The 16,439-nt window shown below is 51.6% G+C and overlaps 1 protein-coding gene across 4 annotated transcripts in view; it reads right to left on the bottom strand.

The window, feature by feature from the left end:
* Positions 1 to 916: 916 nt before the first annotated feature.
* The window catches only part of Eif4e2 (eukaryotic translation initiation factor 4E family member 2), a 29,167-nt gene continuing 13,644 nt past the window's right edge, over positions 917 to 16,439 (bottom strand). For 2 of the 4 annotated variants that reach the window (XM_005395367.2, XM_013519962.1), the window contains exons 5-7: positions 16,207 to 16,359; positions 15,980 to 16,116; positions 14,036 to 14,299 (exon numbers count right to left, since the gene is read on the bottom strand). In XM_005395367.2, the coding sequence (XP_005395424.1) occupies positions 14,227 to 14,299; positions 15,980 to 16,116; positions 16,207 to 16,359 (363 nt within the window). In that variant the 3' untranslated portion in view covers positions 14,036 to 14,226. Of the gene's footprint in view, positions 3,205 to 9,364; positions 9,441 to 14,035; positions 14,300 to 15,979; positions 16,117 to 16,206; positions 16,360 to 16,439 lie in introns of those variants that run through there. The other 2 variants (XM_013519963.1, XM_005395369.2) reach the window with 2 other exon arrangements.

A 16,439-nucleotide genomic window follows, 5' to 3' on the forward strand; every position in this document is an offset into this window, starting at 1 on the left:
GGCGGATGAGGACTGTAGCAATCACCAAGTCTTGTCTCCCGCTCCACCCCACTGTTTTGTTTTGAGACAAGGTGTCACTATGTGGTCCACACTGGCCTTGCCAGGATGGCCTCCAACTCACAGCGATCCTCTTGTCTCAGTCTTCAGAGTGCTGGGATTACAGGCATGTACTACCATACCCTGCTAGGTCTGAAATGCTGATCCTCCTGCTTCAGCCTCCCAGAATGCTGGAGTCACAGGTGAGGGCTACACAGATTAGATTGTAAGTGCCCTTCCGAAAGGCTTGTTTCTACCCCGTGGGGCTGTCTGTGGATATCTTCAGTGGGTGTGGCCTGGTGGAAGTTAAGGTCATGGTAAGCGGCCCCTTGAAGCAGACACTGGGACCCCAGCTCTTCCTCTTGGTTCCCTTTGCTCGCTGGTGCCAGGAGTTAAGCAGAAGGCTCCATCACACACCTTTCTCTCACATGCCACCTTACAGAGGCTCAAGACACAGGGCCAACTGTCCTCGACCTGGACCTCCTGAGACAAACCTTTCCTCTTTCTACTTCCCCAGGAATTTGTGACAGTAGCAAGAAGCACCAGGGCTCGTGTCCCTTGCTATCTCTGGTGGGTGCTGGCCATTAGCTGGCCTCAGCAAAGCTACTTAATGTAAGCAATCCAAGCTGAGGCCAGGAGGCTTTTCACCTCAAATCCTTTGAACTTGCTTCTATCCCAATATTCTAACCACAGGTAAGTTGAACTAATGACAATATTTTGATATCTATCTGACTTATAGTGATGATTAATGCCAATTTGAAAATAGTTTCTAAGAAATCCTCGCCCATGTACTCTACAGCACCGTGTGAATTAACTCAGGTCCTCTGCCGTGCACTGGGCCAGACCCCGCCCTGCCCCACGAGCTGACACGGCTGCAGCCCACACTTGCTATTTTTCATTTATTACTGCAGTGGACAATCGCTCGGAAAGTGCAACGCCGCATCACTCTTGCCACAGCCCCGCTCCACCCCCACTGTCCAACCCTTGGAAATTCATTCTCAGAGCACCACGGACCACGAGCTTCTGTCTGGGTGGAAAATTACTGCCACTACCGGGGTCCTGGGAAAGGCACACCCAGAAGGGCATGGGAGGACTTGGGGGGAAAGTCAGGGAAAACCCCTCGGAGGCCGGGGAGAGCAGCGCAGCAGGCCCCGCTCTCCAGCTGGACCCGCAGCTACCAACATGCCGCTCCCGTAGGCCCTGCAGACCTTGGCTCGCCCCATCTCTAGGGCCAGTGACAGCAGCCGTGACTGTCCCACCTCTGCACATCGGAAGCTGTGGAGTCTGAATCAGCAGAGCGATGGCTCAAGCTGGTCTGAAAAGAATGCGTGGTCTGGTCTGCACCAGACTCAGGCTCACACAGCCGTGGGGCAGGACGTGCCCAACAGGCCAACCCGTGTTTCTCACAGGCGCGGGGCCAGTGTGTTTCTGACAGGAAAAACAACTGTCAAACACTGACCAGGAGGATCGGGCAACTTGAGCAGCTCTAGAAAACATCAGCGATTGAAAAATCGGAACAAATGAGACAAAAAAGGCAAACTACAGACACTGTACCTAACCACTAGGCCCTACAAAACCCTCACTCATAAATGTGCTGCACACACACACACACACACACACACACGCACGCACGCACATGCACGCACACACAACCAGTCAGGTAGATGCCCAAAGGAAGGCAAATCCAAATGTCTGCTCTCTTTGGAATTTTCCAGCAATTGGAGACCGGGGAAAGTGAAGCCCTCCTGGGGTCCGTTCAAATCCCACGGTCACCACCGCTGCTCCTGTTCCTCCTTCACAGCCAAGCGCACGCTGCAGCGCTCCTCTTCCGGAGGTCCAGTCGCCGCTGTGCCGTCTTCTCCATCCAGCCTGAGCTCCTCTGCCGTGGAAGCACCTCCCTCCAAGCCCTTGTACTCAGATTCTTTCAGGAAAAGCACCCCGAATGGCTCAGGAGCTGGGAAGCTGGCGGAGAGTGAAGCACACGCAGCACAGGACGCCTGCTACTCTCTGATCCTGCCACGCCTGGGTGCCAAGGGTGGAGACGCCCACAGACCGACCTGGGTGTATTCCAGGGACAGGCCACAACGGAAGGTCCTGTGGCTCTGCTCCCAAGCGCTACCTGGAGGCTGCTGGAGGCCACTGTTCATCATTCCCGGAAACCAGGTGCTCTTCTGACCTCTGACTCTACTTCTGGAGCCAGAGCCCCCAGCTTCTCCGCCTGAGTCCTTGAACACCTGCTGGCAGGAGCCTTTGCCGGGTCTCTGGGCACCGGCGATCAGCACACACTGCCACCGTGCACACCGGGAGACAGAGACTCAAGGTGGGGTTTTGGGGCCACCGCAGACTGGCACAACCATGTGAGTCGAGCCATCCAGCAATCCCCCTTTCTCCAGCTGTCCCAGGTGAATTCATAAACTCAGTGTTAGCAGCTGGCAAGCACCGGCTGTCCCTCCTTTTCTCGCCAAAGCTTGGCACATAGGCCCCGATCACACCGGACAGCGGCCCCCATGCTGCCCCGGGACCTGCGTGACAGCCTCACTCCACAACAGGATGGCTCCGCGCCAGCTCACCAAGGCAAACCCCTACGCTGCGTCAGGGGGACCACGTGTCCCACCGATTCCAGTTCGAAGTGCAGCAGTGCCCGAGAAGGCGGAGCTCCATGGGAGGGAAGCTGTGGCGTAAGGCAGGAGAGGACACCATGTTCTAAGCAGTCACTGCACCAGTAACACATTTTTAGGGTGGCGGCCGGGGGAAGGGAGCAGTCGGCGGCACAGCTGGAGAGGCACGGGGTCCTCCGCCTCAGCAGCAGCACACTGCTCCTGGCTGCATGGCACTGTAATACTGATAACTCGGCCGGCTCCACACGCGCCCCTGGCACAGTGTGGCGGCGCTCCGGCACATAGGTGGGCAGCACAGTTGGTTACAAAGTCACGGCTTCCTTCTTCTGCTTTCTAAAGCCCGCGATGGGGGAGGGTGTCGGTGGCAGCGGTCCTCCAGGAGTGAGGAGTGCAAAGGGGCACGCGGCTCAGGTGTCCCCTCCAGGAGCAGGCGGAAGGGCTGGCGGGAGGCCTCCCGTCCATCCGGACAAACACACGTACAGAAAAGGGTTATTGCCAGCTCGTGTACTTTCACAATGTGATTTTTGTATTTCGAAAACTTGAATTGTCCCTGGAAGAGAAAAGGGGAGAAAGCAGAGCTCAGTACGTGGGTCGCTGGACACGAGCACACACACCGGGGGAGGACGCGACCTGCGGCTGCGCTCCCCACCCCAGGGCCTCTTTCCCTGCCAGCCTGATCCAAACAGCAACTGCCTCCCAGCTGGCCAGAACTTCATTCTGGCGTTTATAATAGCAAATGACAGGAAGCCACCTCAAGGTAGACCAAACGGGGCTAGCTAAATGTGAAACGCTCAGTGTAACACTATGGAACTTGAAAAGAGAAAAAAGCAGCTTTTTACTAATGTGGAAATCTCCCCAAGATTGACTGATAACCTAAAGAGCAGAACGGTGGGCACACAGCCGGGCATAGGAGCACACTCAGGAGGATTACTGTTTGAGGCCAGCCTGAGCTACATAGTAAGTTCAAAGCCAGCTTAAACTACATAGTGAGACCCTGTCTCAAAAAGCCAACCTCCTCAAACCAACCAACCCCCAAAACCGTGTGCACAGAGTAGCCACCCTCCTTGTGTGTGGGGCTGGGTGGGGCAGTAAGGTTATATGCCTGTGTTTGCATGCATATACACTAAGGCTACAGAGACTGGCGGTGGCAGACACTCTTAACCATGTGAGACACAAAACCCACCCACAGTGCCCAGTTTAAAACATGAGACTGATGCCGGGCGGGCACGATGGTGCACATCTATAATCCCAGCACTCAGCAGGCTGCGGCAGGAGAGCCAGGAGTTCAAGGCCAGCCTGCATTACACACTGAGACCCTGCCTCAAAAAACACAAAAACAAACCATAGGGCTGCTTGTACAAGACGGGGCAGTGCGCAGGAGGTATGCTCGGAGGCTTTGGCTCTGTCCTGAAGGAGAGGCTGGGGCTTGTGCCAGCTTGTCCGCCTTCTGCGGATGCAGCCTGGCACCTACTATGAGCCTTTGCTGTGCCGCACTAGCGCCGCCTCAGCAGGGCACATCACTGCCCGAACCTCAGCGTCACAGGGGTTCTCTGGCAGGGACTCTAAAGGTCACCTAGCAGCTGTGCGAGCCTGGGGCTTTAGGTTTAATTATACAGAGATGCATGGAGACATTCTCATTAAGCTGGCTTCGCAGTTATTACTATTTCCCTTTTGGTTTGAAAGGGACCGATCTTAAAATTGTTATAAATAAAAGAGTCTCCGGCAACGGGTCCAGAATAAATAAACACTGAAGACTGGGCCAGGATGTAGCTCAGCCGTACAGCACCCGCCTGGCAAGCGCGAGCCTCTGAGTTCGAGTCCCAGTACCAAAACAAAAAACAAAGGGCAGCCTAGCCAGAGTGCAGCTTCCCCTACTGTGGCTGGTGTGGCAGCTGGCAGTGAGCAAGAGCCCTGTGCAGAGAGGATGAGGTAGACAAGGACTGAGGGGAGGCGAGCTGGCCGGCGAGCAGGCCAAGAAACCGATGCTCTCTGAAGGCCACTGGTGTCTGTATACCAGACCAGGTGGCTCATTTATAGTCCCTGGCATTTCAACCTCTCAGTGTAAAAATCTCCAAAGGACAGATCCCTCCAAGCGGCCACAGTAGCCAGGAGGGGAGACCCAACATGGCTGCACCGCCTCCGAGTGCCATGGGGCTGATGCCTGTGGGCAGAAGTCACCTCCTGCTGTGAGGAGCACTACTGAAGGCAGGGTGAGGGAAGTGGGCTCTGCTCCTCTCCTCCCGCTGAGGACCCTCCTGCTCGGGAAAGCCCAGGACAGCTGGTCTAGCAGGGACTTAGCAGGAGGGCGAATGAGGCCGGGTTGCGGAAGGCTGGAGGAATCCTCTATCCTACTAAGGGAGGTGGCAGGCAAGTATCCCACCCGCTCAGTGGGCTGCTGAGGGTTTCTCAGGCCAGTTATTACCATGAGTAGCTCGTTCCATCTTTTTTTTTATTTTTTGGTACCAGGAATTTAACCCAGGGCCTTGTGCTTGCCAGGCAGGTGCTGGGCCTGCTCAGCTACATCCCCGCCCCCTCATTTGATCTTTTGGAAGAATTCCTGTACGACACTGGGGTTAGGTCGGAAACACAATTTTCTTCTGTAATAGGGAGATTTCTACCTCACTGCTACTCAGATTTTTAGCAACTGCTCGTTTCTTTTCTTACTAGAGACCTCCTTACAGTCTGAAAACCTTCTACGAAGTCCTACAATTCTCAGGTCCACTTGCAAAATGGAAATGGGTACAGAAGAGTAAAAAAGCCAGGAGAATCCACCCGCGAGTTTCCAGAGTTAACAGGGAACAAAGAGCAGGTGGGTGGGTGGCCTGCCCCACGGGGACAGGCTCCAGTAGGCCGGTGGCCACAAGGGCCGCAGCTGTGGTCCAGCCTTGCTACAACAGTGGAGAACGGCCTGGCGCCACACTCGGACTGAGGGACACACTCCCCTAACTGGGTACGTGTTCACTCCAGACTGCAGCAGAGAGGCCCAGTACACAGGGAGAGAGACTGCAGACAGGAGCAGGCAGACAGGCAAGCTTTTTCCCTTTTCTTTTTATATGCTTTTGTTCTTTTCAAGGCAAACTAAAACCCAGAAATCTGTGGTGAGCTCTGGAAAGCTGCCTTCTTGCCTCCAGCCATGCTCTGACAATGCATGTGCTACACTTACTGTACCCAAGGGGACACAGGAGTCGCCAGTGCACAGTGTGGGGGAAAGAATTCGTTCTTGCTGGGTGTGGTAACATTCACCTGCAGTCCCAGCTACTCAGGAGGCTGAGGCAGGAGAACTGCTTGAGCCCAGGAATTTAAGGCCAGCCTGGATAACATAGCAGACCTCATCTCAATTAACCAATCAACCAATCATTAAAAAAATAATAAAATAAAGAAATATATACCAGGGCTGGTGATGGTACACCCAGTGCTAAAGCACTTACTTAGCATACATGGAGGCCCCAGGTTCAATCCCCAGCCTTACAAAGAAAAAAAAAGGAAAGAATTCTTTCCCTTCTGGATAAAGAGTCTCATCCAAACTGGCTTCTCACACGACACTCCCTGCTACCTTAGGTAAATGAAGCCCACAGCCTGAAACAGCTTTCTCACCTACTCAAAGTGCTCCCCTTCTGCACTTCTAGAGACAGTGCCATCTCTGGAAACAATACGCTAAGGCGGGGTCAACTCCGGAAGGCAGGCATGAGAAGGCAAGGCCATCCCTGAGAATGCACCCCCACCCCCGCCGAGTTTCAAGCCACTCTGAGTGGCCAGGCAGGAGCACCTGGCACGGAGTCTGCTCTGAGAAGGCTGCTCAGGCTGCCTTCAGCACCAGCTGGGAAGCTGCTCTGGAAGATGCTCTCTGCTAGCCGCACCTGCCCAGGGCACAGTTCCGGCTTCCTCTTTCCGCACATTCAATAAAGCCGCAAACCCTGTTCAGGTTCCACAGGGCCAATCTCCATCTCTTCTCCCACTCAAGCCACACTGCTGCACTCCCCAACGACACGGATCCCTGTCCTGTACCAACATGCAGCCAGCCAGGTGCTCTTGGTGCTGTGACTCTGGCTAAAGCAATGGCCAAAGGGCAATGCCTCTTTGTAAGGGAAGTCAAATAAAATACTCTTAAAATACTGACAGTCATATGTAATGACATCGTCAATAAACTGAGGAGAAGGATCTGAAGTGTTAAAATCAACTGACTGACTGCTGGGAATTAAACCTGGGGCCTCCCACACTCTAGACAAGCACTGTACCACCAAGCCATATCCTGGCCCTTTTCTATTCTGTACTGAGACGAGGTCTCATTAACCTGTCCAGGGTGTGTTCCTCCTACCTCAGCCTCTGAAGTTAGGGTTACAGGCATGCACCACCACGCCCAAGAATGTAGTAGTTTTTCCACCAACTGCTTCATAGATTGTGATCTACTTAGGGAAAAAAATAAAGGGGGAGAGGAAGAGAGGCTAGAGTGCCACGGGCAATGAAGTGGCGGATGAAGCGAACGGGTCAAGCCCGTCCTCTGAAGCCAGGCTCCGTCAGGGAGATGACACAGACGGCGTCTGAGAGTCTGCTGAGGCAGTGAGCGGTGTGGGCTCCCCGCACATCTCCAAGCCTGTACTTCAAGAACACCCGAGCCATCGAGCACCGAACAGAGAGGGGCTACCCAATGGCAGTTATGCAAGTAGCGTAACTTTTCAAAGCAATTCAAAGGTATTTTTTCCTGGAGGATTTAGTGTCTGCTATGAGAGGGAGTTGTTTTATGTTTTCTTCTATTCTGTTTCAATTTTTGGACTTTTCTCCAGGGAAACTGAGATGCCTTCATTCCTTTCCATCCCTCAAGAACGGGGGATTCAACCTAGGGCCTTCACACTAAACCATCTCTAGCCGTTTTTCATTTTGAGACAGGGTCTCGGTAAGTCACTGCTAGCCAGGTTGGGCTCCCGCTTGCAATCCTCCTGCCTTAACCTCCCCAAATGCTAATTACAGGTGTATGCCACCATGCCTGGCTCTCAATATTTATTTATTTATTCATTCACTCATTAATTCATTTATTTGAGACATGGTCTTGCTAGGTAGGCCAGATTGGCCTTGAACTTATGGCAATCCTCCTGTCTCAGCCTCCTGAGTGCTGGGACTATAGGTGTGCGTTACCACACCCAGGTTGGCTGTTTTTTTCTTTTTTTGGTTTTTTGAGACAGGGTCTCGCTATGTAGTTTAACGGGCCTTGTAACTATTAACTAGCCTTGGACTACTATATAGCCTCTGTTGACCTCAAACTCCCAAGGATCTTCTTGCCTCAGCCTTCCAAGTGCTGTGATTATAGGTGTGTACCACCACGCCTGCCTCTTGGCTCTCAATTTCTAAAGGTACTACCATCTGATGTACTAAGAAGTAGAACACACTGTCAATTAAATGATGACAAAATTTTCTTATCACACTCACTGTTAATCCCAACTTTGGGAATACTAAGCAAAAAAAAAAAAAAAAAAAAAAAAAAAAAAAAAAGGAAAAGAAAAAACCTTAGAAATAATTAAAATGATAGTATTATTAAAACAATTCCATTACATCACTGTGCTTATGAAAATTTAACTGCGTATGTGCTGTATTTTCAGCCTGCAGGTGAATAACCTATATACTCCTGGAATTGAAACATATCTACTGGCAACCATCTTGGAATTCTGTATCTACTTGTAAACTAGTTTTTAAAATCTAGAACTGCTACCTTAAACACTGAATTTACAGTAACGGAGCCACACTATAAAAACAGGGCACTGCCGGTGTGTGCAGGAGCCTTGTGACTGCTTGTCTCCAGGTCCTGGGACCACGGAGCACCCAGCCCCTGGGAATCAGCTTCTGTCCCACAGCGGCCCTCTCTCCAGCTTGCCTGAGGGATACGGCTCCTTCTCTGGGGCACCTTCAGCTCCTTCCCAGGAAGGGGACTTCTGGAGCAGCTGCTGCCGCTGGCAAGTTCTACTCCAACTGCAGAAATGCTGCTTCTCGGGGAGGGGATGAGACAGGTGGGAGTAGGGGCAGCCTGGTGTCCCAGCGCAGGTGCTCATCTCTGGCCCAGGTAGACACCAACCTTTCACCCTTCCCTCTAGCTCTGAATAAATTTACCCAGCTCCCCATGCCAGAGACAGAGATGGAAGCGAACACAGACGGCCTGAAGGTAAATGTCTGGTGGGCCCAGCCCCCTGCCTCCGTGAGCTGACTGTGACGCTCCAGCGCTAGCTGGGTGCAGCCTGCATCTGTCCCTCACACAGCCCAGAGGCCCGCACCAGCCCTTTACTGTCACTGCTCAGGGTCTGAACTTACAGCTCTGTTCCCTCACGACTGACAGGCATCACCAGCAAACGAGACATACCTCTCCCCTAACTCAGTTGGGGCTCACGGGACTGCCCTTCTGGTCACTGAACTTTGGCAGACGGCATGAAAATGGTCTTACTAGAGCCACCAGAAAAAAAGTCTGGAGCACGTTAACCATTACAAATGTTAGCATAATGGGTCTCAGAGACCTGTGGTTCTGTGGGCCTCGTTTTCAGATGGCAATAAGATGCATAATGAGGTGAAATGACCTACCAAGGGCCCACCAGATGTGTGACTGGCCACGGAGGCTTGATGCTGGCAGAGGTAAGGCTGGGGGCAGTGGGCAAGGGCATCCCCTTGGGGAGAGGGTCCCTCTGGCTGAGAGGTGTACCATGGGGTTACAGAGAAGGTAGACAAGGCCCTACCCTGAGTGTGAGACAGAGGGGGAGCGCCGATCAGCGGCCGCTGCTGTTCACTAGGCCATGAAACTCCTCCCAGGCCCTGGCAAACCAGAGACAAAAAACACAACAGCACATTCAGATCAAACGCTTTTACAGAGAGTAGACACCATCACCCGCCTCCCACTCCAGACGCCCTCGAGGCCGCAGGGCCAAGCAGCCACTTTCTTCTTAGGTGGGCACAGGTCAGCAGCTGGCCCTGCCCCAGTGTGCCCCACGTCAGAAGCTTGGCCCTCCTTACTTGAGGATCTGCCACTGTGCCCCTTCAGCAAGGCTACTGGAGGCCACTGAGGTCAGAGCTGATGCTCGGCTAAGCCCAGAAGCATGTCCAGCTGTAGCATGGGCAACAGCACATCCCACCTCTTCCACCTTGGGTCTCTGGCAATAGGTGGCCTCACCCTAAGGGCAAAGCCAAGTACCCAACAGCACTGCACTGTTGAAAGATGCAATGGGGAAATTATACCTTCTCTGCATTCACATTCCCAGACTTGGGCCTCAATGTGACAGGCTCCATCTGTTTTCTCAAATACCCATGTAGCAATTCTCCTAAAAGTGAAGCTATAGAGGCCAGGGCAGGAACAAGGCTCAGTACAATTCGCATGCAGAGTAACTCAATTTGGAAACTGGGCTAAGGAAAGGGTGAGAAATGAGACTGGAAGCGTAGGTAGGTAGGTAGGGTAGAAATGAGACTTGCAGGCAGTGCCCACCAACAGATCCTTGGGCTCTGTGGGAGAAAGGAGGCCAAGCAAAGATGAGGTCCCCTTGAGTACTAGATGCTCCACCTACCCCAAGTTTTCTCAGAGGAGCTGACTTACACACTTTCTGCTCTAGCTATGTTTCAGGCCTGAAGCACTAAGTTCCTTGGGGACTATACATAAAATCCAGCGTTTCTAAACCTGAAGTTCTTTTTCATTCTGGGTTTAAGTTGGTGACATGGCACCTGGGGTGAAAATATACCATGTCACTCATGACACATTTAATATCATGACCACTATATACTTCTTTCCAAGCTCTCTATAGATACCTTCTTAAAAAAAAAAAAAAAAAAAAAGCAGGCCTGGGAGATGTAGTTCAGTAGTAAAGCATTCGCCTAGCATGTGCAAAGCCCTGGATACAACCCCGGCACTGCAAATAAATAAGACAAATAAATAAATAAATATTTAGAAAGGAGCGATTATATAGAGACCTGGCAGAAATGTAACTTCATTTTTCTAAGCAATGTTTACAGCCATTTCATTAGTATTTCCCTCTTTTGAATAGCGCATTTGTAACTGTTTATGACAATGGTTTCCTCTGTGAGCATTACCCATGCTGCTAGCGTAGGGTACCTGGCTTGAGAAAAGAATGCTAAGACAAGTGTGCCAGACTCTGCCAATCCCCAAACTCAACCTCCTCAGGGAGATGTCTGTCCCACAGCCTTTTCAGGAGAGACGGTGACAAGGTGCACTGAGTCTGTGAGTGACACTGAAAGGCAATTTCGCTCTGCACTGCAAGTGAAGATGAGGCCAAAGCAAACGCCAATGCTTGGGCAATGACCTACGGGAAAACTTTTTTTCTAAGAGTTAAGTTCTACTTTAAACAATAAACAAGGTTCTAACAAAAAATTATACAGCTGTTGAAGTTTCAGCTCTTTCTGATTTCAGAAAGGCCTATACCTACACTAGCCTAAACCAAGTAGCTTACTGAGTCAAGAACCTTAAAGGGGACTTCAGAAGCCCCTCAAATGCACGTCAGTGTTAAACTGCTCTCCTAGTTCCTTCAGAAATATCCTTACTGTACATGAAAACTCAATGTGAAGAATCTGGGTTCAGAAATTTTCTTGCAGATTCACTGGAAATAAAACAGTTGACAAAACCTATGGTACAGTCACTCTTTTTACAGCCAGTGAGTTGTGAGTAGACTAGCTACTTTCTACCCTGGTATCCCAGGCATATTAGGTGATATTGAAAGTTTCTTTCTTTAAAGGTAAGAAAGAACAAGTTAAGTGTATAAAGTGTCACATGACTGGAGTTTCTAAAAATAAAAAAATCACTGAGACTAACATAGCCTACATGGGACAGAGTAACAAACAGCCTTTTCTAGTCTACTTGTCCCAGCTCACTTACCAGAAAGCAAATTCCCCCCCTTTTTTTTTTTTTTTTTTTTCTTTTTGAGACAGGGTCTCACTATGCAGGTCAGGCTGGCCTTGAGCTCACTTTGTAGCCCAGGCTGGTCTCGAACTCACAATGATCCTCCTGCCTCACCCTCCTGATTACAGGCGTGCACTGGGATTACAGGCATGCACCACCATGCCTGGCTCAGAAAGCAAATTCTGAGAGCAGAGATCTTATTTCTGTGTAACTGTACTGTCCTCTACCCATCCAAACCCTGCATCTAAGCCATGCATTCAGCCAGCCCAATGCCTCCTGCCAACCTTCGCTTCCTTCATGGGCTTGGAGTATCGGTGTGGTGGTACAGCTCAAAACAAAAAGCCAGACCAACAATAATGCTGGTGTGAGTACTCACAACTGTCTTGGTCCTTGCCTCTGTATCAGTGATATCTAGACATGGTAAGGGTGTCCCCACAGCTCAACCTGTCTCTCCTGTAGAACACAGAGGAGCCCCCTATCTTCACCTCACTGCAGAGAAGGCCGGTCAGGCTTGCCCAGGCACCGTGGTCCATGACAGAAAGCCGTCTCTGTCCTCCTTTTCCATTCCAGAGGCACACAGGAACCAATGGGTCTACTCCAGAGGAGTTTCCTTACATGACAGTGCTGTTTTAGATGGCCTGTGTGCAGCTGTATCCAACTGGCCCCATGATTACGGCTGCCACGATGCCTCTCCTCAAATCAGCGACACCGCAAGTCACTTGACACTTGTAAGGACATAAATCAATGAAAACTCAAGTGTGATCTGGTCTCATTAAAAGGAGCCATAACATGAGCAAAACCACCATTTGCCAAGCTCCACGTTTCCCAGGATGATGAGGCATAATGAGGACCAAGCCCTCCACAGCAACTCAGCCCATCAGCCCTTCTGTGTGCCGACGGACCTCTCCTGGCTCACCCAGGGATGCAGCAGGAAAAGGCCACAGCAGTGGCTGGTGGAAGGCTAGAAAGACAAACAGGTGGGAGACACTGAAAATGACAGAGACACAGCAAGCTGCAGGAGCAGTGCTGGGCAGAACCTAAGCCCCTCCTCAAAACATGCCCTGACCCTTTCGGCAGTCCTCCTCTCTGGAGGACCTTGGCAGAACCACTGTTGGTTCTGTCTTCATTTCCCTTAGAAGTCTCAAGTCCCAGTGACTGCTGCCCCTGGGTTCAAACAGGGGCACAGCTATGGAACAGCCATGGCACAGAGTAAGGCAGAACTAGTTCCAACTTCTCCTCACATATGGCCAGGATCGAGCTGGGGGGGGCGTCAAGGTTAGCCTGTTGTTTCCTCATTGACTCTTGCTCAGAAGGTGACACCAAGCTCACCCCCCGGAGCAGGTACAATGTGGCTGAGGTTCAGGTCAACGCATGTAACAAGACGCTAGAAGGCACGGCAAGGGCCAGAGGTGGTCATTCTTAGACAGAGGCTAAAAGCAGAGAATGGATCTTTCCATTTTCCAGCAAATCTCTCATTTTCTAAGTACTTCAATCAATTTAGGGGATGCAATAAACAGAGGAACAACGACACAAACACTCCCATAACGCTGAGCCCAAGGTGCCAGTCTCGGTCACTTTCTGTTAGGAGCCTGGGCCCCATGGAGACTGGGTAAGCCAGGGCAGGACAGGCACCAGTGCCACTGCCACCGTGGAGAACTCAACCTCACAGCACTTCCACAGGTGCCCCACCCCAGAGTTGCAAAAATGATTACCTATGGTTTGGGGAATGGCCCCTAGGAAAACTGAAGGTAACATGAGGCTTGCAGAAGCTCTCCATGCAGGTTAGGCGCCAGAGGGCAAGCTGCAGTGCACACAAGCCAAAGCTGCAAGGACCACAGGAGGCTGGCGTGTCCACAGTCACACCCCCTCAGCGAAGGCCCATCCCCACCTGACCTGAGGCCCAGGCACCCCGGGCTAGGGGCAGCAGGGCCACACCTCTGGGATCATGTTTGCACGCTAGCTCCAAGAGCAAGATGATTTGGCTCTATGGGGAATGCAGAAGGGAGGCGGCTAGGAAAGAGCTTGGGGCCTGGGCAGCTTTGGCACCAGCAAAAACCCCATTAGCACAAAGCAAGAATGCTATGTGTGTGCAGCCACACACAGATGGAAGCAGGGCTTTACCTCTAAGCAAGAGATTTCTCTGAAGTAAAGGCAAATGGAAACCAGCGAAGCAAAGGCCAAGGATCCTCCTTCCCAACCCTGACAAACTTTCAAGTGGAATTCAAAATCAGAAACCACTTTGGGCTGGTCATCAGCGTGACCAAATGGGAGCTAAATTCAAGTACCATGGAACAGGGTCTTTTTGAGAACTACATGTTCTCATTACGTCAGACCTCGGCAGTTCTGGGACCACGCACCACACGACGCTACGTGGTGGGCTCATGGAAAATGAGGCTGCATTCCCCAGATGACCCTGCATGGAGAAGTCCGTGCCATCCCTTAATATGGTGACAGTCAGTCCGAAGGCCACATCTTGATGCACCATAAAGAGCAAGAGCATGAGACAAGCTAGTTTAGCACCGTTTATTTGTGATCTCAGCTGTTGTCGTAGCTGCTGCGAGCCAGCCTGTCCTCAAAGCATAACATGCTCTTCCATTCCTCTTGTCCAGGACAGAAGGGTCTTCCAGGTGGCACACCAACAGAACAAGGGACTCCGATGACGCCAGCTTCAATGATGGTGCCATCCAGAGAGGGAGAGGGTCATGGCACATTCAACCGCGGCTTCCAGAGGTTTTGAAAAAGGAGCCTTTGGGGGCCCAGCCTGCCTGGCATTCTAGTGGAAGTGCAAAAGGTGGCTCATTGGGAGAGGAAAGAGAGGGGGACGCGAGGGATGGCGGCATCTGGGTCTGGAGGAGGGTGTTCTGGCCCCACGGCTGCAGGGCTGGAGCCCGAGACATGCTCTGGAGAAGGCAGCGCAGCAGGCCAGCCCCTCTATCAGACTAAGAAAGGCCAGAGGCTTTGCTGGACTCTAGAAGGCCTTGTGCATGTTTCTACAATAGTCAGGATGAATCACTTCAGGGGATCAGGAAGGGAGAACCTTGGAGAGGAGAGAATTGATGAAAAACACCTCCTTCCCTTTCTTGCCCACATGTGAACTTGGCTTTGGGTTGGTAGAGTGGGGGAAAACTTGAGAATCCTGGAAACAAGAGTTCTACAAGCAGGTCTTTCCAGCCTGGACAGAACCTGGCAGAAGGGCAGAAACTACCAGTGCCCCAGAACAGAGAGTAAAGCAGATGTAGCTCGAGAAGACAGCACTAACACCAGCTGCCAAGGGAAGACCCAGGGACAGGACTGGCCAGTGACTGCTGCTGGCTAGGATGGTCACACCCAGCTATATGATTACAGACCAACGCCTGTGGCAGTGCGCCCGTCAGGCTAGCATCAAGCTGGTAGACGCAAACTCCACCCACGAATGCATGGAAAAGAGAATCCCAAATGGTGCTGCTGAACACAGTCACTGGGCTCACTACTGGTCTTTAGTAAGAACCACATGATCGTGACATTACTAACGATGGTGATGACAGCAACATGATGCTTGGCCTTCTAAGAGCTTTCTCCCTGAGGACCTTCGGTTACAAGATTACATCAGCCTCCTCACAATCCTGGTAGGGAAAGCATTACTGTTCCCCAGTGTATAGCTGGGGAAACTGCAGCGGAGCTGTAAAGGAACTCGCCCAAGGCACGTACTGATTCGGGCCCACAGGAGACAACTAAATCTGAGTCTAGACTCCCACTCTGCTTCTCTGACTCCAATGTGGAGACAACCTGGCATTTGCTCCCACAACCTTCTCATCACAACCTGTCCTTGTTTCTGACCCTTGATCACTAAAGGAGCAAGCTCGCCAGTGACTTTCCCTGTGGAGAGAGCTGCGCTGCCTAAGTCCTGAGGAAATCTCAAAGCTTTTCCCTTTAGTTCTCCTCCCTCATACACTGCCCTGCCTTCTCTACAACTTTGGCTCTATACACAAGGAAATGGAGGTATAAGGCCTGTTAAGAAGTTAACTTCCCAGGACAAAGAAAACAGACTGAAGCTAACAGGTTAAATAGACATGCAAAAGGGAGGTGAGGGATGGGCTGGGAAGAGGACTTTATTGTTCAGTGAAATTATCTTTCAAGAACAGCCAGATAAAAGAAAAGCGCTTTGCCTCTTTTTCAGATAGTGGTTAGCATGGGAAAGACAAGACAGCCTATAGAAATGAAGCCAGTGCAGGCAGTGAAACTGGGTTCTGTGGAAGGGCTCTCTGCCTCAAAGCACCCCACGGTGCTGGGAGGCAGGGAGCCTCGCCAGCAACACCTGCACAGAGTGGCCAGAAGCCATAGAGGGGCTGGCCTGACTGGTCTATCTCCTCTCCACAAGCCAATCTCCTGTACAACCATGCGCCTCTGGGCCCAACTACGGAGCTACTTCTGCTAAGTTCAGGGGCCTGTCCCCCCCAGCACCCCCAACACGTACTTGATGCTGTCGGTGTGAGTTTTGTATTCCATAATGGTGTTGGGAGGTAGGTTAAGCACGCGCCGAAGTGTGTCCCGGATTCGGGCTGTGGTTGCTTGGTCACTGGCAGTCTTATTCCATATGGAAATAATGTCTTCCTACGGGAGAGCAAAGGCATCAGCAAGCAAACCAGAGGCAGTGAGGAGAGCCAGGTGACACAAGAACACAGACTGGCCCGGAGTGCTTACCTGGAAGCGGACAGAGACCACAGCCCCACAGATCTCCTCCCCAACCATGAACTGTTCCCCCAGCAAGGCCAGAATGAGATTCTCCCAGCACCGGGAGGCCAATCCCTTCCGCAGCCGAATGATCCACTTGCCACCATTTTTATTTGCATCATCCTATAAAAAGGCAGAAAATGTTCAAGTTCAAATATTGGTTCACAGCTTCTTTTACATTAAAGCACTAAAAAGCCCAGAAT

The sequence above is a fragment of the Chinchilla lanigera genome, unplaced genomic scaffold (genome assembly GCF_000276665.1).
Source record: "Chinchilla lanigera isolate Chin_1 unplaced genomic scaffold, ChiLan1.0 scaffold00052, whole genome shotgun sequence".
NCBI lineage: Eukaryota > Metazoa > Chordata > Mammalia > Rodentia > Chinchillidae > Chinchilla > Chinchilla lanigera.